Genomic DNA, 23,817 nt, shown 5'->3' on the forward strand with positions numbered 1-23,817 from the left:
TAGTGACATAGTTTTGAATATTTTTAATTTCACAAACAAAAATTATGACGACCGCATTGATTATACGTAATAGTTGACCATGCAAAACATAAAATATCTACTGCAGTACAAATGAAATGATAATATCTTGAGTTCTTTTCGCTTTACTCTTACGAAACGAAACATTCCTTTTCTCCCTTTCTTTTTCAGATTTTATTTATTGTTTTAAAATAGCTCCAATGTTTTAATTGCACCTTCTTTTATGAGATTTTGAAAATAGAAATAAAATAATTGGTTTCTTTTCAATAATCAAGTTGCTTTAATTAGTAAATAATCCTATGAAACTAACTAAAATTTATCCAAATATGTTTTAAAATAAGAAAAACAATCCGACTCGATTTCAAGCAAGCTTTTCTTTTTTTTCCTTCTGAAGATATGTTCTCAAATACAAGCAGTAAAGCTTGCTTTGAAATTCCTTTCTGATTCAAACTGTTTTGTTGTAAGAAAATAATGTGGAAGGGTTGACCGCAAGACACCAAGGGGGACATCTCCTTAGGGAATCCGCCCAGGCAGTCTCTATTATTCCTCTCTCAGCTGGGGGCTTTTAGTTGCATGCACAAAAGTATCCTTTAGGGAAATAGGGGATTAGCCGCAAGTTTTGATCTTTTGTAATCATTTATCTTTAAAATACTTCCCACGCTAGAGCAACTGATATCTGGACACTCAGAAGGGATTTAAAAGTCATCGCAATTACAATAAAAGAACCGAAAAGCAAAGAGATGTCTCTGTGTTTATTGGTCGTTTTGAAGGGTCACAATGTATCAAAAGGCACCGAAGAATACTTTTTATCCGCTTAGAAAATCATTCCCACAGTTAAAGCGTTTTTGTCCATTCAAATCCCTTGCTCACAGATTGGATTGATCAGTCAATTGTTTGAAGAATGTTTTGTTGAGCCCTTTTGAAAGGTAGATCATCTTACATTTAACAGTTATTTCTTAAGTGTATAAAAAGAAAAGAATGATATACTGAGATAAAAGCAAAAAGAAAAATAAATCAATAAAATAATTAGTGTTATAAAAATAATTGCTTTTCGTCTTATCCGCTATTGTTTATTATTTTCCCGTTATGTACTGTGTAAATTTAATGAATATTTCAGCACATATTAGCAACCTTGTATTTTATTGCACTATTTAATTCAGTGCCAAAAAAAACTAATAAAGCGAAGCGATTTTCGAATGCAAGCTGAACAGCAAAAACATTAAAATCCCGAGAGCAAAATGAGGAGAAAAGCGCTATTACAACGTAGCAAAAAGCAACTCCGTTCGTTATCTGCGGCACGCGCGTTAAGGGGTTTCGGGCTGATCATGGAATGGGTTAAAAAACCTTTACTGTTTCTATTTTTATAATGATCATTTTAGTATTGTCTACATTTTTTTCTAAATTTATCCAGCAAAAAGTATAAGAGCGTCTTATCTGAACTTCAAGTGTGTAATTAGAGAGAACACTGCCTTCTTCAAAACCTAAACATGCATATTTAAAAAAAAAAAATTCTTCAATGCAGAAATAGACACAAGCTTAACACATTGTCGATAGCATTATAGTATGTCACCACTACAAGGTGATCTAAGTTCTTTCTTTTCAGTTTTTTTTTTTTATATTTAGGGGTTTCATTTCTTTCTGGGTCCAGGAGTTTGTAAGGAGCGTACAAACTCACTTAAGACTTTGAAGCGGAGTCAAGTTAACTGAAATAGCTCAAAAATACCTTGGATGACTGTAACTACTTAACACAAATGTGTGAACAAAACAAAAATTCTTTTCTATAGGATAAAAAAAAGGGAAAAAACTTTAGCACTACTAGACATAGTTAAATAAAAAGAAATTCTCACAAATAACTAAATTACTTCAATATTTTAATATCATAAGCATTATTTTTTTCTTTCAGGCATATTTATGCATAAAAAATACTGAAGAGTGGCATAATAGTTTAACTCAAATTGCTCAGACACCTTAAACATGTCCTACTTAGACAAATACAGTGAAGCACCGTTTATATGTTTTTGAAAGGACTGTAGGAAAAAGTGTACAAATGAAAAAAAATATACTAGGTATAGGTTAATGCGTATTCGACTCTGTAGGTACCAATTAATGTGTATTAGACTCTACAGGGACTAATTTAAAAAAACGTATAAAAGAGAAACATATGCACTGTGCTTCACTGTACTTTAATTCTTGGTCGCTCTGCCTCTCCCCTTTCCCAAAGGAAATTTGTTTTGTCCCCTTCTGTTTTCTCTCACTGGTTACGGGAGAAAGTAGAATTTATTCTTGAGAAATTTCTTTCCATTAGATTTCCCAATTTTTCATTCTTTATAAAGCTAAAAATATTTGTTGTTAATCTTTCACCGAAGAATATAAATACATAAATAAATAAATGTACAAAAGCAAGTGAAAGGCACAGTAATATTAAAATTAAAAAAAAAGAAATTATCCTTATATATTATTTCTGTAGCCTGTTTTTGGTTTCTACGCGAGATTTTCCTCAATTCTTGATCGATTTCTTTGATTTACACCTTATTTTAAAGCTTATCGTGCAGGCTACTGACGAAAAATAGACCCACGGTCTAAAAAAAAATTTTTCGGGCAAAAAAACTGTTTTAAAGAACCAGAATGAGGTTTTCGGTTAAATTTATAACTTTAACTTGCACTGTTACCGACAGAGCTGAATAGCTTGATAGGCAGAGCGTTCGACTGGTAACCAGAAGAATGCGTGTTCGGGCCCACGTCCGGACAATCTGCATCAAAAAATTAGAAAAATATCGCGCATTACATGAACAATGAATAACAAATATAAGGGAATACATGAGGTAGAAACGCTCCTAGCTGTTATGAAAACTTGATGCAACACGGAGCTAAATTGATACTCAATTGTAAGGTTTTTTTTCAAGCTTTATCTTCAGGAAGAAAATTAAAGCATAATGTAAGAGAAAATATAAGTATCAGGTTTAAGATTTCAGACTACATTGGAATTGTTTTTTGTTCAGTAAAATATAATAAATCGTATGTTGAAATATAGATTCATCTAATGAGTTTTTGACTCTTTGTACAAATGAAAAAAATACTACCTCAATTTAAAGGTTATTATATATATTTTTCTTCTTTTTGCAAAAAAAAAACAAACAAACATGTAGCGTATCACATTTTCACTACATTTGAAAAGCTACGCTTAAAAAAGAACTTAGTTCAAATTATTTTGTATCTTAACCGTGCTGTTAAATGATGAACACGTGCTGCCATCTAAGTCATAACGGTTCAAACAGCCTGCGATAACAAATTGTAAAAATTTTTAAAAATAAAAACACTTCTCGGCAAGAAAAAAAATGTCAAATTACCTGTGGTTTTTTTCGGTAGAGCGTTCGGCTATAAACTGTCTGAACTTCGCGCCAGTTCGGACTGTCCGACATAATAGCAAATTTACAGTAATATTACGCATTACATGTACTTATAACATACAACAGATAACACACGTAATAAAATAAATGCAGTGGGAATGCTATTTGGTGTTTTTCGAATCCTTTATGCAGGCTACAGTTATCATTCAGATAAGTTGACTGGTAATCGAAGGGTGTTCTTCCCTTTTTTTTTAAGCTTTGACTCCGTCCAGACCACTGAGCATAATGTAAGCATAAAAAAAAAGTATTAGATATACATCAAGGGAATCCTTTTTGTGCAGAAAAACATTTTCATTGTATGCTGAAATGTAGATTTTTCTAATATCAGTGTTAGAACTTTTGTACAAATGAAAAAATACTACGCAAATTAAAACTATGAGTTTCACCCAGTAAACCTTTAATATTTTATTCACACGAATACGATATAAAACATTAAAATTATTATCAACTTCATTAATAAGAAATCATTTTCTACTCCTCTGCTTTCGGCTGAAAAAAAACATTTTGTCTACGTTCGAAAAATTACACTTAAAAAACGGACTCGGTTCAACTGGTTTCGGTTTTGAATTTTAAGTGTTCCATTAAAAGAAAAACAAGTGCAGGCTTTTAAGCCGGACAGGTTAAAGAGGCCTGCTATGGGAAATTGTTGAATATTCAAAAATAAAAACACTTATTTTTCAACCGAATTTATTATTTCTCTAGAATGTTTGTTTCAATCGCTACGTGAGATCTTCCTCATTCGTTAATCAAATTCCATGTTTTACAAATAATTTTAAATCGTATCATGCTGGCTAATGACAAAACATAGACGCATGATCTTATTATATTTTTTTCGGCGAAAAACTTTACTGTGTTTTATACGCATTCCTTCAATGAATAGTATTCGAAAAGGAAGGCACAGTTGTTAAGTTTGTTGGAGCGTCGTACTGTTAATCAGAATGGCGCCAGTTCGAATCCGTGCCACTAAATATCTCTTTAATGTTTCTTTTTTTCCGTCAGATGCTCACATGGGCAGGACTGTATTTGCCACAACCTGTTTTTTCACATGCAAAATACCTGTTTTTTCACATGCAAAATTACTGATTTTTCACGTGTCACTCAGCCACACTTTTAATGATATTTATATTTGCATTTAAAATACGTACAACCAAAAGGGGAGCGATGATCAAATTATCACAACGTTGTATTTAACGAGGTTTTGTTACTGATGTCTTCAAATTACATGCCTTCTCTTGTGCGCTTACTTTTTTCCGTTTACTTTTTTGGTTTATTTTCATAATATTCTTTCTTTGAAATTTTTAAAGAGCGAAATGCCTTATGAAACGATTCGAAGTACAGTGCGGAGTTCCACACGGGTAAACTAGTATGCATTTAATGCACTTACGTCAAAAGAAGGAAAGGGGTTGAAATTGCACATGTACATATGAGGCAGTGAGAAGCAAAGGGATGCAAGTGGACATTTTGAAGGTTTTGAGTAAAATGCGTTTAAAGATCAGATTCTAGGTAGGCTTTCATTGAAATTTTTTTCTAAATTAAGCTGTATACCGGAACCTACCAGGGCTACTAGTACTATATCTTGCCCCAAGATATAGGAGGTGTTCACCTACCATTTGTACTGATTGTCTCTAAATGTTTAGTTTTGCCACTTGCATCCCTTTGCTTCTCACTGCCTCCTATGCCTTTGCAGATGATCTACAATTTAAACATTGCTGGAAACAGCTTTTGTGGCAATAAACCATCTAGTTTAATAGGGTCTAAATACTATTTAAAAAAGAATGACATATTTATGTATCTGTCTACTGCTATTTCTTCCCACAAAATGGATAAAGAAGAATTTACTGTACATCAAACATGTTTAAGCATTGATATATATTAGAAATTTTTCTGTGCTTTCATACGTACCTAATAAACTGATAGTTTTTATTTGTCCTTGTCAGGAGATTCCAAGCTGGAAGCTCTAAAGAGAAGTAGGGAAAAATAAAGGAATTGCAGCCTTTTTAAATATAAGATATCATATAAAACACATCATAAAAGATGAGGAGTGAAAAAATTTGTAATGAATTTGCAAACATTTTGCATAAATATGTTCGGGGTTACAAAACTGTGAGTTTGGATGAAAGTCATTCAAGGAAGGTTGCAAAAGGAAGGCTTTATGCAGACAACAGTGGACAGCAGTCAATAGAAAGGTGTTTGAAGAAACCAAACTAAACAGAGTCAAGGAAGTGATCCATAAAATTAAAAAAAGGTATAATAAAATAAGGTAAAGCTCAGTGGCAGCGCTTTGCGCTCCCACACCACAGGTCTGGGATTTTATTCCTGGGTTGGACATGGTTGACTCAGCCGTTCATCCCTTCAGTGGGTCGATAAAACAAATTGTGCTTGGAAACTAAACATTGGGGGTTCCCCGTTAGGCTGACCACCTAACTGGGACATCTGCCTTGCACCCCAGAGCCCCTCTTCAGGAAAGCTGAGTTGGGCACAGTAAGCCTTGGACCTAACGGGTTGTCGTGCCACAGGGTTTGGTTTTTGGTTATAATAAAATAATTATAAAGTAGAATTCCAACTATCCAAATAAGTTAACTGACAAACAATTTGCTCAAACATAATATAAGCAAGATCCATAAAATAATCCAATACAGCTGAGAAACAGATCACAGAAAGCTGAATTGGAGCATAAAAATAGGAATTAACAAAAAGCTAGAAAAAAGCTAGTTAGTTGATTTTTGCTGTGTAGCGGATGACATCAATTTTGAAACTATGAACTGAATGAAAGAACAGTCAAAATTGGCAAAATTCCTAAATCATTTTGGGGGAAAATATGAAAGATATTCAAATTATGTGCTAATAAACTATGATATTCAAACCTAAATTTAAAAAATGACTTCCTAAGAAAAATCTTTATTAAATGGCACATTTTTGCAATGAACAACAACTGGTGCAATAACAGGATTAAGAGAAGTACCATAGCAGCGGGTGACTATGGTACAGTTTTAGTATATTTCTGGCTGTAATTACTCAACATTCATTCAAAAAAAAAAAAAAAAAGAAGTTGCATTATTATTATTATAGTTAAGGACCTTGGCTTTTGATTCCAATCCTGAAATAATTAGAAACTTGACTCACACCCTCTCCAGAGCAGGCCTAATAAATTAGGGTTTTACGCCAACTACATTTTACTTGAAGATCGCAGGTTAGGCCCTCGTCTATAAAGAAAGGTTAAAGTTATATAATAATTAAAATTATTAAGAGGCCAAAAGTAGGAAGAGTGTCAAGAAGTATTCTTACGAGAAAACTTAATGATTTGAAATGGATCTTCAGCCGAAAAAAGCAATATTCACCATCAGAGTTGTCTAACGTGGAGAAGCGCGCTTATTGGAGGGCCGTAAATCCGCCGTAATAAGCCACACCTACTCAAAGGTCAGTAATGGCGGGAAGAACTAATTTGGTAGTATCAGAGAAGGAATGAAAATAAACTGGGAGTAAGAAAAACACAAAAATGAATTAACTAATTACGCAGTTCTAACAGCAATTTCTTGAGGGTGAATATTAACGTATCAACGTTATTATTAGACTTGAATAAAACAGGGGGACCTGTTGAATAGCTTAAACAGCACTAGAAATTTCGGGACAGGGACCCCAATTAGTGCAAGTTTCCGTCTTATTTTTCCAATTCATAGAACCAAAAAGATTTGGTTGTTTTGGAGTTTCTATAGCTGGCTAAATGTTCACCCTCACAGTGAAAACATGAGGGTGGTATGTTTGAGAGTTTTCGGCAATCTTAGTTTTGTACTGCCTCGCACATACAAGCAGTGGCGGATACAGCCGGCGGGCAACCGGGCATTTGCCCGGTGGGCCGGTCATGCTTCGGGCCGATCAACTAACAGCAAAGTATTTCGGGCCTATATACCTACTAACAGCAAAGTATTTCGAGCCTGTCTACGAACAGCAAAATGTAAATTTTGTACGCATGTGTTCAAAATAACGCAAATTCACAAAACACAGCCTCAGCTCCTCTTTACGCATGGGCTAAAGCTTGCGGGTGGAGGAGGCAGGGCCGTCACCAAGAGGGGGGGGGAGGGATTTCTGAAATGGGGCTGCTCAGGACCTGATTACCATACAGGCTGACTAGGCCTAGGCCTGGGACCTCATAATCCTAAGGGGCTCCAAATTTTTCAAAGAATTATGCATAGCTTTTCAACAATATGAAAAATACATGTATTTTTTTTAAAAAAATGAAAAATTATGACTTATTAATTGGAAAAAAACTTCTTTAAAGGGGAATTTTTATCATTCGGCCAGTTATGAATTTCCTTGGTCACGATTAGGAGGGGCCAAAAGGGGATTCATAAATGCATATAAGCGATTTATACTAGTTGTGTGATTAGACCAAGAGGCCTTCGTGCTTTAAAAATGTAAATCAAACACTGCATAGTCTTCAGGGGGGACTCCAAATTAATGTGGGCCTAGAGCTTCACTTTTAGTTAGTCGATCCTTGGGGCTTCCAATATATTTTTAGTGGTATAATAAAAAATAAATTAATTAATTTAAAAAAAACAGGAAAATTTTAGCGGTCGTAAAAAGTTAAATTACTTTTGGTTTCTTTGACGCTTTCATTTATAAATGACAATTCACAATTGCTCTAAAATGCAACTTACAACAAGGGCCGAAGTGAGGTCATGTCAGCTTAGTTGGAGAATAGGGGCCCGGCTCGGAATTGAACTCATGCAGAGGGTAAAATATCCTAACGGTGAAAGGTGTAAAAGAGGGCCTGCGAAAAAAATTTACCTATGTCATTTTTTTCCCCTTTTGCTCTCGGCGACCCTGTTTATAACAATTTTAATAAAGGTGACAAAATATTTTTTTTCCATAAAATTACTTTAAAAAATGCAATTTTAAAATGCCATTGAGGAGCATGAAAGACTCTACATCATTAAAATTATCAAATCAAAGGCCAAAGGCCGCCGAAATGTGAGTTTCAAACATTTTCTGACGAAACATAAAGCATTCTGCACGCTGTACAAACTCACGGTTTCGGGCCCATCAGGTTAAAAAGAAAATAAGTTGATAAAAACCAATGTCGAAAGAATTCCGGTGGTCCCCAGAATCTTCCCTCCCCCTCCTAATATCATCGAAGATCGTGTAAAATTTGAATTTTTGGGCTTCACTTTTGAATAACTTCATAAGAGAACAGCCAAATCCACTCCTGCTATAACATGGAATTCCAATTTCGAAAATTTTCTGGAGGAAAGCACCCCACTTTTTTAACGAAACTCTCCCATTTTTTTAACATTACCAAAGATGGTCTAATACTGTGTTTTTAAATTAACAGTATCAAAAATTTTCTGAGAAAGTGCCCCGTCCCCTCTTCTCTCTCGGCATTATCAATGAAGAACGTTTTAAATCCAGTTTTTAGTGCTTCAGTTTCGAAAATTTTCTGGGGTGAGCTTCCTGAAAACTCCATTTCCTAACATCACTGAAGGTCAGCAAAAATTTCGTTTTTGGAACTTAACTTTCGAGTAACTGCCCTAGTCTTTACCAAAAAAGGCTTTTAAGACTTCAATTTGAAAATTTTCTAGTGGATGGCCTCGGAATCTAACTCGACTTAAAATCACCAAAGATCTTCTAAAACTGCGTTTTCAGAGCTAATATTTTTTTAATTTTTCAGAGAGCCCCCGGAACCGCTTTTCATAGCATATACTCGAAGATAATTTAAAATTCTGTTTTTGGATTCCCACTTCAGAAAAACTGCAACAGGAGAAACCCTGAACCTACGCTCCCCTAACATCACCAAATATTGTCAAAAGTTGAGTTTTTAAGACTACAATTTCAAAAAAATTTCTGAGGGAGAGTCCCCCCCCCCCCCCCGGACCCCTCTATTTCAGACTCAATGTTATTTCCATTAACTTTATATTGCTAATACTTTAATGACTCCCAGAAGCCGGAAATCTAAGTCTACTCTCTCTCTTTGTACAGGGTGCGGAGAAAGTTCCCACAATTTTGTTTAAAACGTTATTTTAGCGTTAAAATCGTATGTTGGCGATTTATTTGGCACATATTGTTTATTGGCATTAAAAGTATTTCAGGTTTAATCATTTGTTCTTCGTTAGTTCATTGAGTTAGTGAGCTATGAATCGTGAAAATGTGCGTGTTACTCTCGTTGGATTACACAAGAAGGGAATGAAAACAACAGATATTATTCAAACCACTGGATTCAAGAGTAAAACAGTCTATGACGCTGTGAAACGCTACAAGGAGACTGGAGGGACTGCCGACCGTCCAGGGAGTGGTCGTCCAACCACTGCAACGACTCCAGCGAATGTGCAGAAGATCCGATGTCGCATCCCTCGCAATCCAGAGCGCTCAATGCGAATGATGGCCAAAGAACTGGAGATCAGCGAAAAAAGCGTCCGAACCATTGTGAAAAACAAGTTGGGACTTCGTTCTTACAAGATCAATCGCCTCCACTTCCTCAATGACACAATGAAGTAGAAAAGATTGCTAAAAGCTCGACAGATGCTTTGCTTGACCGCTGGTGCTCGCCTTTCGAAGGTTCTCTTTACCGATGAGAAGATCTTCACCATCGAGCCCACACATAACCGTCAAAATCATCGCCAACTGCTTAAGAAGGGCCAGAAGAAGACCGCTGCTGCAAAAATCATCGAACACAGTCACTTTCCAGGCTCCGTAATGGTCTGGGCTGCCATTTGTGCCACTGGGAAGACGCCGCTTGTTTTCATTGACATAAACGTCAAAATTAATGCTGCGAGTTATCAGTTTCGGGTTCTATTCAATGTACTGAGGCCATGAACAACAGATGACTTTGGCCAAGATGTATTCACACTCCAACAAGACTGGGCTCCTGCGCATTCGGCCCGATCGACGATTGCCATCTGCGAAGATCTGTTTCCAGTTTTTGGGGTACGAATGTTTGGCCCCCTAAATCACCGGACCTCAATCCGATAGATTATTCGGTGTGGTCAATCGGAGGAAAAAATCTCGGGAAAACGATACGCCACGGTCGACATGCTCAAAACGGCTCTGAGGCGCGATGGTGGATGAGTGCGCGAGCATCGTCGGCAATTTCAGACTGCGACTCCGTAAATGTATTGAAGCCCAAGGAGCCAATTTTGAACAATTGTTATAATTTTTTTGTTTAATGTTATTAGTATTGTTTCAATAAAGAGTTTTTATTGCTTTACCTTGTTGATTTGTTGAATTATGTGTTAGTTACAGCCTATTGAAATATCTAATAAAATTGTGGGAACTTTCTTTGCACCCTGTATTGATACATGCGTTTGAAAAAATAAATAAATAAGGGGCTGCCAAACTCGTTCCCGACCCCTCCCAGCAGGTTTTTGACCTCGTATCGAGTCTGGGGTTCGTCAGGGTATGACAGTATAAAAAAGGGAATGTTTATGACAGGGCCCAGTAATGTATGTTTGTGTCAAGAGACCCATCACAAACATAAGGACATACTAGCCAAGCAGTGCCATTACGGAAATATTCAATCAAGTTCCGGGCATTATAAAAACACTTAAATGGACAACTACAATCACAATTTCCCCCCAAAATAAGGTTTAGCTAATAGTACTGTATCAATTTGTTCACGATTAAAGCGCAGGAAGTGTTCATATCTGTTAAATTTTCTTCAAATAAAACATATTTAGTTGTTAAGAATAATTTCCTCATATTTAAGTGATATCCCAATCATTAGGTAAAAATTAATATCTATAAGAGCTATGGGGCCGCTACATCTCCTAATGCCAGGGCCGATTTTTTCAACCAATCCGCCACTGCATACAAGGCAAACGGGGGGTCGTTACCTTACTTATTTTAACGGGAGGGTTGTAGACGTAAGTTATGCTGAAAATTGAACTTTGGTATGGGTGGGTAGTCTTTCTTTTTAATGTTCCGTTCATCAGAGGATCATTCATTCTTTTGACCCGTTCATTCAACTCATTCATTTGAACAACTTCGTTCATTCAAAAAAGTTGCAGGTAATCTCTCTGCACAACATACTCACGTGCATTCGAAATGTTTTATTGGCTCAGTAATATATTCTTTGAAGGAAAAATAAATAAAATGATCTAAAAGTAAGAAAATATGCCTATGAAAAACTAGTATTTTGTGGCCATCACGAAACTTTCTTCTCTATATTTCTTTCCCTCCCCCATGCTTCACGAGAAAGCCATATTCTCGGCAAAAATAAAATTATGCACATAAAAACTTGATGACTGTCCTAATTTACGAAATATCGCAAAAGCAAAGCAAAGAGTGAAAATTGAATGTAATTTTAAAAGCCTTGCTTGAATGAATTACAAATACTTTATTTGTTAACAAACATAAGATGGCAACAGTTAATCATTTTAAATCAGTGAGATAATATTTTCGATAATATCCCAACAATTAAAATCACGCAAAATACGCAGACGACAGTCTATTACGATTTATCTTTCAAATTATTCCATTAATAAAACTATTTTTATTTGCATAAAAAAACAGCCCCCCTTCCCCCCTAGAGTGATTGGCGCCAAAGTTGAACCAATGCCTGTTTGCATATAGGTTCACGTTTGTTCCAAATTTCATCCATAAGGAAGCATTACTTCTTGAGATATAGCACTTGCAATCAAAACTAGAACATTCGATTGTACCACCCTCTTTTCAGCTACAGACATGAAAATAGAATCAGCTCTTGCACCCTCTAAGGGCTACTTGTAGATAAATTTTTGTTTGATTCCGTTCATTATTTCTTGAGAAATATCAGTCACAAGTAAGGACAAAAAAGTTCGATAACTCATCCCCCCTTTGAGCTATAGACACCAAAATTGAATCAGCACCTGTACATTTTGAGGCAACATGTGGACCAAATTTAGTTTGATTCTGCCTGTTACTTTTTGGGGAATAGTGGGCACTCATAACTCAAGAAACCTTCCATTGCTCCTTCCCCCTTATAGAAATTCAAGCCAAAAATAATAGTTCACATAAGGGTACATATGTGCATCAAATTTCCTTCAATTTCATGCGGTACTTTTAGCTGTAGAGCGGCCACAAAAAATCGGTCACACATGCAGACAAACACACACACAAACATTTTCCAAAAATGGTCAAAATGGACTCGGCACACCTCAAAACATTCGAATCCGTCAAAATTTAAAATTCGAAAATTTGCACGAATCCAATACTTTCTTCTATACTAGAGGACCCGACAGACGTTATTCTGTTCAAACCTTGTAAATTGAAAAGTTTGAAAAAATTCAATAAACTATCAAGTGTTTGAACTGTTCTGTTGAAAAAAATTTCAGTGACTAAAAGTACTACTTTTGACTGAAGGAAACAACCCCATTGTTTGCTTTTGCCACTATCAGCAAGGCCATTGCCGAAGTACATTAGCCCTTGGTCTTTGGCATCCACAAATTGGGCGACAATTGGGAAAATTGCTGAGACTCCTAATTTTCAAACTCTTCCCGCAATTTCTACATTGTCTTGGGGAATTATCATAACGTAGATCGTAAAATATGCAGAATTGGCGAAAATATTTCTTCATTGCTTAAATTCCGTGGTGCCAAGTTTGTGGACCTTTAAGAAATTAAAATGAAGTGAAGCTAAAAGACGTAACCATGGCAATGCGAAACAAAACATCAGTAATTTTAATGGAGATAAGATTTATTCGAACTTTATTTTTAACGGCTTGTATCTTTTTTTCCTTTGGAGATAGAAAGTTACTTTTCCAACCATAGGTCGAGATATTTCTGGAGTAAAAAATGCTACTTTTTCCAATGGTGTCAAAAAGAAAACTGTGGGACAATTCCTTCACTTTTTATTGATAGATTAAATGAAGAAAGTATTGCCAAAATTTCAGCTAAGCCTAAAAAAGTTCGAGATAAAAACGCAAATTGCTCCCGTCGTAATGAAGTTAGAGCATTGAAACAAATTGCTTAGAACGCAGAAAATTCTACCCATTTCAAGGGTATAAAATATTAATATGTGCACGTAATTTTTCACCCCTTTAATAGCCAATAATAGGCAATTAACGTGAAATTTGAGTCTAAATTTGAATTGAAAAAATAACTATTTATTGGATTTTTTCGAATTATAGCCTATGTTACTCAGTAAGAAAGCCCTTTTCATATGGTGAAAAAAAATTTTCGAATAGGTGCAGTAGTTCCGGAGATTACCTTGAACATATAAACACAAAAATCCGCCCTCTCTCTTTATAATATTAGTAAAGATAATAGATATAGAAGAAAGTAATAAATTGAGAAACCTTTATGCTGGTTTAGATATACCGAGTAATTATAGTTCATTTTGCAAGATATTTCTTAGTAGTCGAGAATTAAGACGTTTTCCATTCAAAAAATTGTAGGTTCCATTTCAGCAAGTAACAGAAGTACGTTATTAAACTTAATTTCATAAAAAAATATTAAATAAACTGTTTGTTACCTCAGAAAATTTGTAAAACTGAACTTACGAGAAATAATGCACTAATGCTAAATAGAAACATCATATATCCAAGTGTAGTATGGTCATAGGTGAAAGCAGAAAAAAAAATTTTTGAATGTGTGCTTTAGGTTACATTTTAAAAAATGTAAATCACGAAATAAATAAAAGAAAAAACAACAAAAACACACACACCAAATGAAACAGGTTGTAATATAAAAGACGAGAATAAAACTGGCGTAAGTCGTCGAAACTGACCTTTTTTCATCCTAAAACAAACATCTGTCAACCATGACATCTACCCAAAAAAAAGAGGTGCGTTCCTTTCCAATATTTTTTTCAGCTACAGCGCTGTATACAGACATATAGTATTACCAGTAGACCATGTATAACGAAAAGAAGTAAAAAATATATTGGTAGCACAGCCAGAGCACTGGATAACTTAATTGAAAAAAAAAAGACACCTAAATATTACGGAGCTTCAAAATTATTCCTTAGTATACCAATGAGAACAGAAAAAACGCAACACTTTTCTTAATGGGGAAAAAATTAGACAGTAATAATCCTTATAAAAATCTTTGGATATTAAATGTAAAATAAGTGACTTGGAAGTTGCCGGGTTAAAATTAAAACCAAATCAATATAGATGGTAGTTGATAGGAGGGCTGTCATAGAAGACAGAAGGATCGCCAGAAAAGTGATAAAAGGTATTTTAAAAATTATTTTGGTGACAGAAAGAGTGAGAAGGATTTTAGCAGGTGTGTAGGACAAGAAATGGTAAGGCCAAACATTTTGTTAGTAGCCCAAGCAAGTTAGATACAATGGATATGTTGGAAAATTGCAACTGAACTGCAACGGTTAAAAAAAACTGATGAATAAAGCAGAAAGTAAAAAGTTTCCAAATGAATTATAATATACTGAACTGAGAAGAAAATTTGAGATTGTTTAAGAGTTAAAAATTTGAAGTTGAATGCAATTCGAAAAAATAAAAATGGGATTTTATCACAAGTGTTCCTAACTGCTCACCAGTCAAAAGAACGGTCGTTAATTTTTTAGGTGAAAGAGTGGATCCGTCCATTTTAAGGATTCGTTCTTTTTGATAAGTTCGTTCATGAAAAAACACATCACTAAGCTTTGGAGAGTCAGAGACATCATAAAATCAAGATAGAAAGGCTTTATTATTTCCATAATTTTTGAAGATGGATACCAAATCTTATCTTTTTTTTAGGCCACAGCAAAAAATTACCTAGCTTCAACATTGTTGAAACTTCAAACTCACTTGCTTCTACACCCATGATTTTTCCTGTGTGCTTTCTCTCCTGATAACCCAACGGGCTCTCCAAAATTTCGAGTAATTACTGCACCACACTTACCCTCCAAACTGTAAACATTTGTAACTGTAGCAACATCAAAAATGTTTTTTTTTTTGAATGGAAATTGCAGGTAACTTTCTTTATTTTTACTAACAATAAAGTTGAAAGTCTCTCTGTCTGGAGGATTTCTGGATCTCGGTGACGCGCATAGCGTCTAGACCGTTCGGCCGATTTTCATGAAATTTGGCACAAAGTTTGTAGCATGGGGGTGTGCACCTCAAAGCGATTTTTCGAAAATTCGATGTGGTTCTTTTTCTATTACAATTTTATGAACAAAAATATCATAAGATGGACGAGTAAATTACGAAATTATCATAACGTGGAACCGTAACGTGGGCACAAGCCAATTGGTGAGATACGAAATTATCATAACATGGAACTGTAACATGGGTACAAGCCAATTGGCGAGAAAATTCACCATACATTATTTGTAAATATACAGGCGAACCAAAAGACCTTTTAATTTTTATATTACGAGGAAAGTCGTGCGGGTACCACTAGTGTAATATAAAAGAGAAAGGTACTTATGAAATTGTGATTCCTTCTGCACTATAAGTCCACCAACATGAATTTCCAAGCTACCTACAAACACATAACACCAGTTGCTCACAACAAATAAATTCACAATCACCAGGTTATTCGTCTGAAGGGCCACAACTGAGGTTTGAATCGTTCTCACTCATTTTTACGGTAAATGAAGGGCGGAAAGGGATGGGATCAGCAGGTTAAGAATGGAAAATTAAAGAGTTTGCAAATTCTTTTCTAAACTTAACCAACCTCTTTTGTATAAAAACAAATTAAGCATTTGAAAAGCAAAAATGATTCTAATGAATAAAAATTAAATAATCACATATATAAATACATGAAATAAGAAAAGCCGAAAGCATCAATAATCGCTCAAGTCTCACCTTCAGCTGCAAATCGACTAGTAACTTCATCTTCAATAACTGCCTGAAAAGCAAGTATTGAATTATCAACATATCAAGAATGATTTATTCACAACTCAAAAAATCACTATTACCTCATTTCAATACTTTTTTTTATTATATTCTGCATCCTTGTTTTATGTTACCAAAAAAAAAAAAAAAGAACTGTGTAAGTACAAAACAAAAAATAAGTGATCAAAGATATAGTTTTTTTAAACAGTATCCAGATGCAAATAGCAGAGGAATGAAAATACCATTCATCAGCAGCAATTGGTATTTGGCAGCTTTTTAAAGTTATTTTAAGTTGGCCAAATTTTGCTGACTAATTGATGGGGAAAATATATATTTAACAAATACTTTTTAATAATTTGTAAATCTTTTAGGTATTTTTCGAACAGCTACTAATTTAAAAGTGACTACTGAATACAGACAACTAACTAAATAATTGAATTTTTATGCCTAGTTAACAAAATGCAACTAGGAGAAATTGAAGGATTAAAAATTATTATAAACAATATCCGTACATGTTATAACTTAACAAGTGCAAAATATATTTTTAGACATTTCTTTTTCATGCCCCCCTTCCAGTGACATCAAACCTTCCAAGATCTACATTACTTATTTTTAGATCTACCTTACTTACTGATTTTCGGATCGACACTACTTATGTGCATAAATAAATCACTGGCCAGTCTTGAAAGAACTCCCCTCTCCTATGCATTTTTGGAGAAACCTAATTTGATCCGTTGCAGTTAATCTGCTTGCGCTTGTGTCTGTTGTAATCAGTTTGCAATAATGAATGATCCTTCTTATGTTTTACATGCATTTTTTCACACACTGTTATCATTTTAGCTGTAATTTATATGTATACGAGTGTGTTTGATTTTTTAAAGCTATTGCATACGTTGACAGAGATTTTACGAAACTTGTGGATTATCCGTGGTTATCTTGCCAACCCTATTCTGAGGCCCGGTAGCAGAAACTGCCAGACACGAGACGTGCGTTGCAGATTTTTCAATGGCCTGCAGATAATTTTACCAAAGAACTAAATAAATAAATAAAATAATAATATATATATAAAAAAAAATTTAACTCAGCCAAGATCGTTTGGAGATCATTTTTTGACCCGAAAAGGGATAGATGCCTCATAAAAATAACTTAAAATGAGCAGCAATTTTTTTTTTTTTGATTTTTTAAAATCATTTCTTGAGAAATGAAAAATTTTAGATTTAAAATTTCACCTCATCCCCATTGCTTCGGACACAAAAGTGCTAAAAACTTTTGAACTGAAGTGTAGTCTCATGAGGATTTTTATTTTAAAATTATTTTTTTCCCAACAAATTTAGAAATATCATTTTCATTAACGAAATCGGATGTTTATTTACAATGCAAACTGTTGAAAATTAATCAAAATGTGCCATTTTTTTTGGATAATTCTTAATTATTGTCTTGAAACATGCAAAATTTCTTCTTTAGAATAATATTTTACCTCCATTGCTTTAGAGGCTAATGTGCTAAAACTGACTATTTCATCTAAGTTTTAGTTTTTAATGATTTTTATTTATTTACTTTCATGTAACAAAGTCAAAAATCTATTTACAATCATGAATTTGTCGCATAGACGCCATGTTTGGTCATTCGCAAGATTCAAATAGCTGAGACTATTACTTGCTTATGTTTCCAAAAACAAAATTGGACATTGACCTCAATACAAACTATTGAAGATAACATAAAATTTACAATAAATCATGTTTTTTTTCTTTTTTTTAGAAATATTTTCATGAAAAATGAATTATTATCTGCACATTTGTATTTGGTCCTGATTGCTTTGGAAGCTTTGCTATAAACTAAAACACTCATCTAAAACGCAGTTTCCTGCCAATTTCTCATTTACTAATTTATTTATTCATTCATTTTTTGAACAAAAAAAAAAAATTATGTATTAAATAATTGTTTTTCATAGTGCATAGAGTTCTTTTTACTGTTATGAAAGTAGTGAAAACTGTTGCCCCCCCCCCCCTTTTTAAACTTTAAAACTCGACGACAATGGCGGCCAATAAGTTTTTCGGTCTAGTGGCCACTAGCTATTTGGAAATCTTGAGTCTTGACCTTTACAAGGGACTTGAATATTTTATGAAAACTTAAAATAAAAGTAATAATAATGCTGCAGATCATTTTCAACTGCCCAAAATCATGTCGTAGACTGGCTAGAAAGTTTCTGCTACTGGGTTCTGAGGATAATCAGGAGTTTACTGTATCTTTCTCAATCAGGAATAAAATGTGAACAATGTTATATTTAATTGAAGATCATTTAAAAAAGTATTAAAAATTAAGCTTTATGTAGTAAAACTTCGATAAGTCGAAGTTGCAGGAAATGAGAAAAAAAGTCGAGTCATTAAAAATTTGTTTAATCAAATACGAAAACAAAACTAAAGAATAATATAAAAGACCGCGACTGACAGTCATTTAATTTATAATGAGCAATGAAGTGATAGAATAATGTATCAAAGATATATCGTTGCCTCAAGGCAACGAAAAGACCTTTTATTTTTCTATTACGGGCAAAGCCGTGCTTTGCCCGTAAAAAAAGTTAAAGCCGGGTACCACGGCTTTAACGTAGTGTATAATATACGGAATTCATACCATTATATTATACGGCACGTAGTGTATAATATAATGGTATGAATTCAAGAGTTTGAATAGGTTGGAAAACAAGTTTAGAACTTTATGTTGGACAAAACAATTTTCACTAACCAGGGAAAAAACTTATTTTAAAAAAAAATTCTGTTATCAAATATTGCTTTAAGCAGAAATTTTTTCTATCACTAAATAGTCCTTGGATACTTCAAAGAGCCAAACGTTTCACTGCCAATCGAAACGTTTTTTTCGATTTTTTAAAATTGTTGAAAATGTAGAGGCACATCAAACGTCAATGAAATTTCCCACTTTTTTGCTACACTACAATAGAATAAATTCAACTTTTTCTTTGTAGCTTAAAATTTTAAATATTCTCTTAGTCTATTTCAAAGTTCAATCCCAAATGTTCAAGAATCAAAGAAATGGCACAACAATCATTAGCTTCCTATAACAACGAAAGATAAAAGCCAGTCTAGGAAAGACCAGCAGCTCTAATTACACTAAAAGAGGAATTATTCCATAATCCAAAATTTAGGCTCCTGTCTTTTTTAAGTCCCATTTCCGGGCTGTGTCCATAATTAAAGTCTTGGTTTCCCTAATGAGCAAGTTTTTCTTTTCTACGTAAGGAAATGAAATGAACAATAACTTAAAACGAAAAAAAAAGTCAAATTATGAACGAATAATCGGCTTCGGAGATTTGTTTGATTCATTTTGTCTTAACGCCTTTTCATGCAGTGCAATGGTGCCAATATCTTTCTTTTTGTTCATGCTTTTGGGGGGAGAAGAAAAAAAGAAAATATTTAGACTATAGAGTTACGTTAAAAAGGAAACTTTGACGACGGTCATGAAATAAAATTCGACTTATCGAATATTTCGACTCAACGAAATCCGGCTTATCGACAATAAATAACATTAGTTCTCCATTCAGTTCATGGGTGCAAGTTTGGTGATTTATTCAAGACGGAAAATATTTTGAGCCCCCCTCCCCCCCTCCCACATGCGTGCTTAAGGAAAAATTTACAATCATAAATGTTGTAGATTTTGAGTATGGCAGTTTTGGAATCTGTGTTTACTTTGAATTTTTCACTTTTGACTTTTCTAACAATATGGACCTAGTAGTTTTAATTGTAATATTTAAGAGTTTTGACATCGTAGTTCCAAAAACCACCAATAATTGGGGGTCTGGTGGCTCTCCCCGAATTCAAAAACTTCAATTTTATTAAATTGAAGTCTAAAAAGCGCAATGACAGGTATTTTGTTAAAGTTCAGGGAAATTAGAGGTTCAGGGTCCCAAAATCACAATATTGGGTGATCTTCAAAAATATTATAGAAAGAGGGAGGGGGCGCTGGCTCTCCACGAAATTGAAGCTTTAAAAACGAAATTGTACTCCCTCTTTCATAACATTTACACGCTTTTTGAATGCATTATCGAAGGGACGGAGTTCAAGAACTCTCCTTCGGCAATATTTCGAAATTGAAGTTCCAAAAACGCAATTTAAGACGATGTGGGATGATGTTAGGAATAAAAGCAATCGGGGCTCCAAGCCATTACTTTTTCTGCCAATCTTAAATCTTTTTATTGCAGCAATAAAATCGCTTGGGACATAAGATTTTTACTTTTGCAACATAAACCAGTTTTGATCGGAAAGTCTCCCCAAGATAGCGCGAACAAACCAGAAAAGAAAGAAAGGTGGGGGAAGGGTATGGGCGATTAATGAACTGGCAAATGAGAAAAACAAACAAAAGGACACACACCTCCAAAAGCACGTTGTAAACAAAACAAGCCCATGGTGGAAAATCAAGAGAATGTCCATGTAAATTCGTGGTTATGGAAAGGTCCTGCAATTAAAGCATATTTTTCAAACACTCAATTTTTCTTTTTTTAGTAAAAACTGAAGGAAAGTAATCGAATTTCTTTCCGTCCCGACCTCCGTCTCGGAAATTTTGTCCAAGACGGAAATCTGTCCTGAGACAGAAGGTCTTGCACCCATGATTCAGTTAGATGGGTATAAATATTCACTTCGGCTTATCGGAAGTTTTCGGCTCATCGAAGTTTGACTTACCGAACTTTCAATGTATATGAATAATAAATGATTAAGCATATAAGTAAAATATATATCTATATAATTTATTTTTTAAATATAAAAATGTAGAGTATGTATTCAATACAAATTAAAATGATATAGATGAATATCCAGATACTATCCAATCTTTTAATGCGAAACCTTACTCGAATTTACGCATGCATCAGGTCTCTTCTGATTTTATTAAAACAGGGGTGATAGCAAGAAGGAAGTAAGGAGCAAGCAAAAACTGTATGCAACGGGAAGTGCGCTTCCTTAAACCACCAACCCTTTTTCAATTGGAGTCATTTGCAGCTGCTAGTCACGGAGTTCGAGAACAGAAAGTAAGAAAGGATTACCTCTACTCCAGCTTTAATAAAATCACTGATATCTTTCAAATGAAATTCCTTAGGAGCTGCAGATATATCTGATGGCAAAAGGCAGCCCTCTGGGTGTGGCTCTGGCACTAGTTTAACTTCTCTGCTAATAACTAGAAATTAAAGATAAAATTAGTTTTAAAGAACAATTTTTTTTTTTTTTTTGTAGCAGCAAAAGTAACAGTAATGAACCGAGGTTTTAGTCTACAGAAAGCAGGACCTGATTACCACACAGGCCGACTAGGCCCGGGCCACGGGCTTCATCTTCTTAAGGGGCCCCAAATTAAAAGAATTATGCATAGCATTACAGTTATATGAAAAATACGTGTATTTTTTAAATAATAATAAAAAATTATGACTTGTTGTTTGTAAAAACTTCCTTATAGGAAAATTTTTATTGATTCCGCAAGTAACGAATTTACCTATCACAATTATAAGGGGCCACGAAGGGGATTCATTTATATACATGATAAATTACTTCTACATAGAGTTCTGAGATAGACAAAGATGCCTCCAAAAAGGTAATCAAATGGGATTTGATGCTCCAAATTGTTGTGAGCCTAGGGCCTCGCCTTCAGTTAGTTGGGCCCTGATGGAAAGGGAGGACAAAAAGCAGGCAAGGACACAAGGGAGGGGTGAAAGGGGTGATTGCTTCTTTCGATACTTAGAAGCTTAAAAAATCAATTGTAGGTGATTTTTGATAATGTTAGAAGATAGGACGCTTCGGTCTCTCCTCCCGTAAACATTTCAAAACATTTGTAAAGGAGTAGGAGGTAAGTAATAAGAATTAATCACACCTCCCTTTAAAAAAAATTCTGGAGTCCCACTTGACTACAAGGGATTGAAGAACAATTTTCAGTAAAAATTACATTACCTTTTGTACGGATAAAATATCAATGCATCAAAAAATTCTACATATTAAACATTAAAAAAGATAAAAAAATTCCAGAAAACTAAAATATTTTCAGTTAAAATTAAACAACAGAATATTCAAAAATTGTTTTAACACCTATTTTTCACACTGATCTTGTCATATACTTAGAATTATTATTTTTTTTGCATAAATTCAAGAACATTTTTTTTTAAATGGTAATATTTTTACAGGACTAAGTGCTAAAAGTTATGTAGAGTAAAAAGAAAATGTTCTTTTTTTTTCCCATCTGAACTTTAATTATTAACACTTGAAGACTATGTGAATATCATTTGCTTTTTTTAAGGATTTATTACCTGAGTTACAGTTATTACACGTTTCTAACTTTTCTTTATCATCTTTATTGGCAATAGATTCTCGTTTTTCAGCTTTTTCAATTTTTTTCTGACAAAACTGAAAAAATAAACAATTATATATCAAACAAAAAAATTTAGCTACAGTATTTTAAACTAGTAAAAGCACATAAATAACAGAAATTTTATCTTCAATATGATTCAGGGTTCGAAAATATGATATTTTTGAAAATATCGAAAGTATCCGATATTTTGATATATATTGGATATTTTGATACATATCCGATATTTTCAATTAGCACAAACTCAAGTCTTCTAAATAGTAAATGCATCCTCAAATCACTCTTTAAGTTCTTAAATTGTTATTACAATATATAGACTTACCATTGATGTTTCTTTCATTATTTATATTTTTTCTGCATTTAATATTTTTTATCAGTTTTAATGGAGTCAATTTAGCGTAAGCTGTTTTACTCATTTTTCCTGTTAGCTACTTTTACATTTATATGATAATATAATTACAGCAGTGTTCGTGCTCAACTATCCGTAACCTGGGGTCCCAGGGGACCCATTAATGAAATAAATTTGGGTCCTTAGGTGGAAAAAATGAGTCCCTTAAATTTTAAACAGAAAATCTTAGCGTATAAATTAATAATGTAAAAATATTTATACTTGGGGGGAAAAAAGGCATGAAATAAAATAAATTGGTTAATTTTGTTCTAATTTTACGTAATTATCATTGTAAAATTATTTTCAAATAATACACTTGCAAGACTTAGTTACGTGAGAAACTATTTGGTCAGTTATACAATGATATTAACCAGGCTTGGAGTAATCCCCGATCACGTAATCGTAATCTGAGTAATCGATTACGTTTTTCTGTAATCATAATCATAATCGTAATCTGTTGATGGGAAACTCCCGTAATCGTAATCGAAATCATAATCAGGATTTTCATGCGTAATCGTAACTGTAATCTAAGTAAAATAATCCGTAATTTCCCCCTTGTAATCGTGTAATCTTGATTTTCTAAAAGTGAAAAAATTTAAGCTGCCCTTTTACTAATGTATGAAAAGATAACATAGTTCAATAGTAACATAGAAAATGACTTCTTTCTTTAAACGGAGTATTCAGTGCTCGTCCCCACTCGTCCCTGTTTGCAAACGAGAGTCATAAATCGAGCCCTATCTTAAGTGTTTAGTACAATTAGTACCCTGGGGCGCCTTTGACAGGAAGCTTCTTGGGAACATTTTCCCAAATCTTTACAATTGGTCATTCATCAGTTTCCCTTTCATCTGTCAATGTTAGGCAATCAAGCAAAGCACATTGCCGCCTCAAAATCTTATTTTTGCAGA

At 34.0% G+C, this 23,817-nt stretch overlaps 1 protein-coding gene across 1 annotated transcript in view; it reads right to left on the reverse strand.

Moving 5' to 3' along the window:
• The window catches only part of LOC129233803 (glycerol-3-phosphate acyltransferase 3-like), a 119,492-nt gene that overhangs the window by 77,823 nt on the left and 17,852 nt on the right, over positions 1-23,817 (reverse strand). The window contains exons 2-5 of the mRNA XM_054867781.1: positions 22,466-22,562; positions 21,221-21,351; positions 16,144-16,186; positions 5,328-5,382 (exon numbers count right to left, since the gene is read on the reverse strand). Of these exons, the coding sequence (XP_054723756.1) occupies positions 5,328-5,382; positions 16,144-16,186; positions 21,221-21,351; positions 22,466-22,562 (326 nt within the window). The remainder of the gene's footprint in view (positions 1-5,327; positions 5,383-16,143; positions 16,187-21,220; positions 21,352-22,465; positions 22,563-23,817) is intronic.

This window comes from Uloborus diversus, chromosome 1 (genome assembly GCF_026930045.1).
Source record: "Uloborus diversus isolate 005 chromosome 1, Udiv.v.3.1, whole genome shotgun sequence".
Taxonomy (NCBI): Eukaryota; Metazoa; Arthropoda; class Arachnida; order Araneae; family Uloboridae; genus Uloborus; species Uloborus diversus.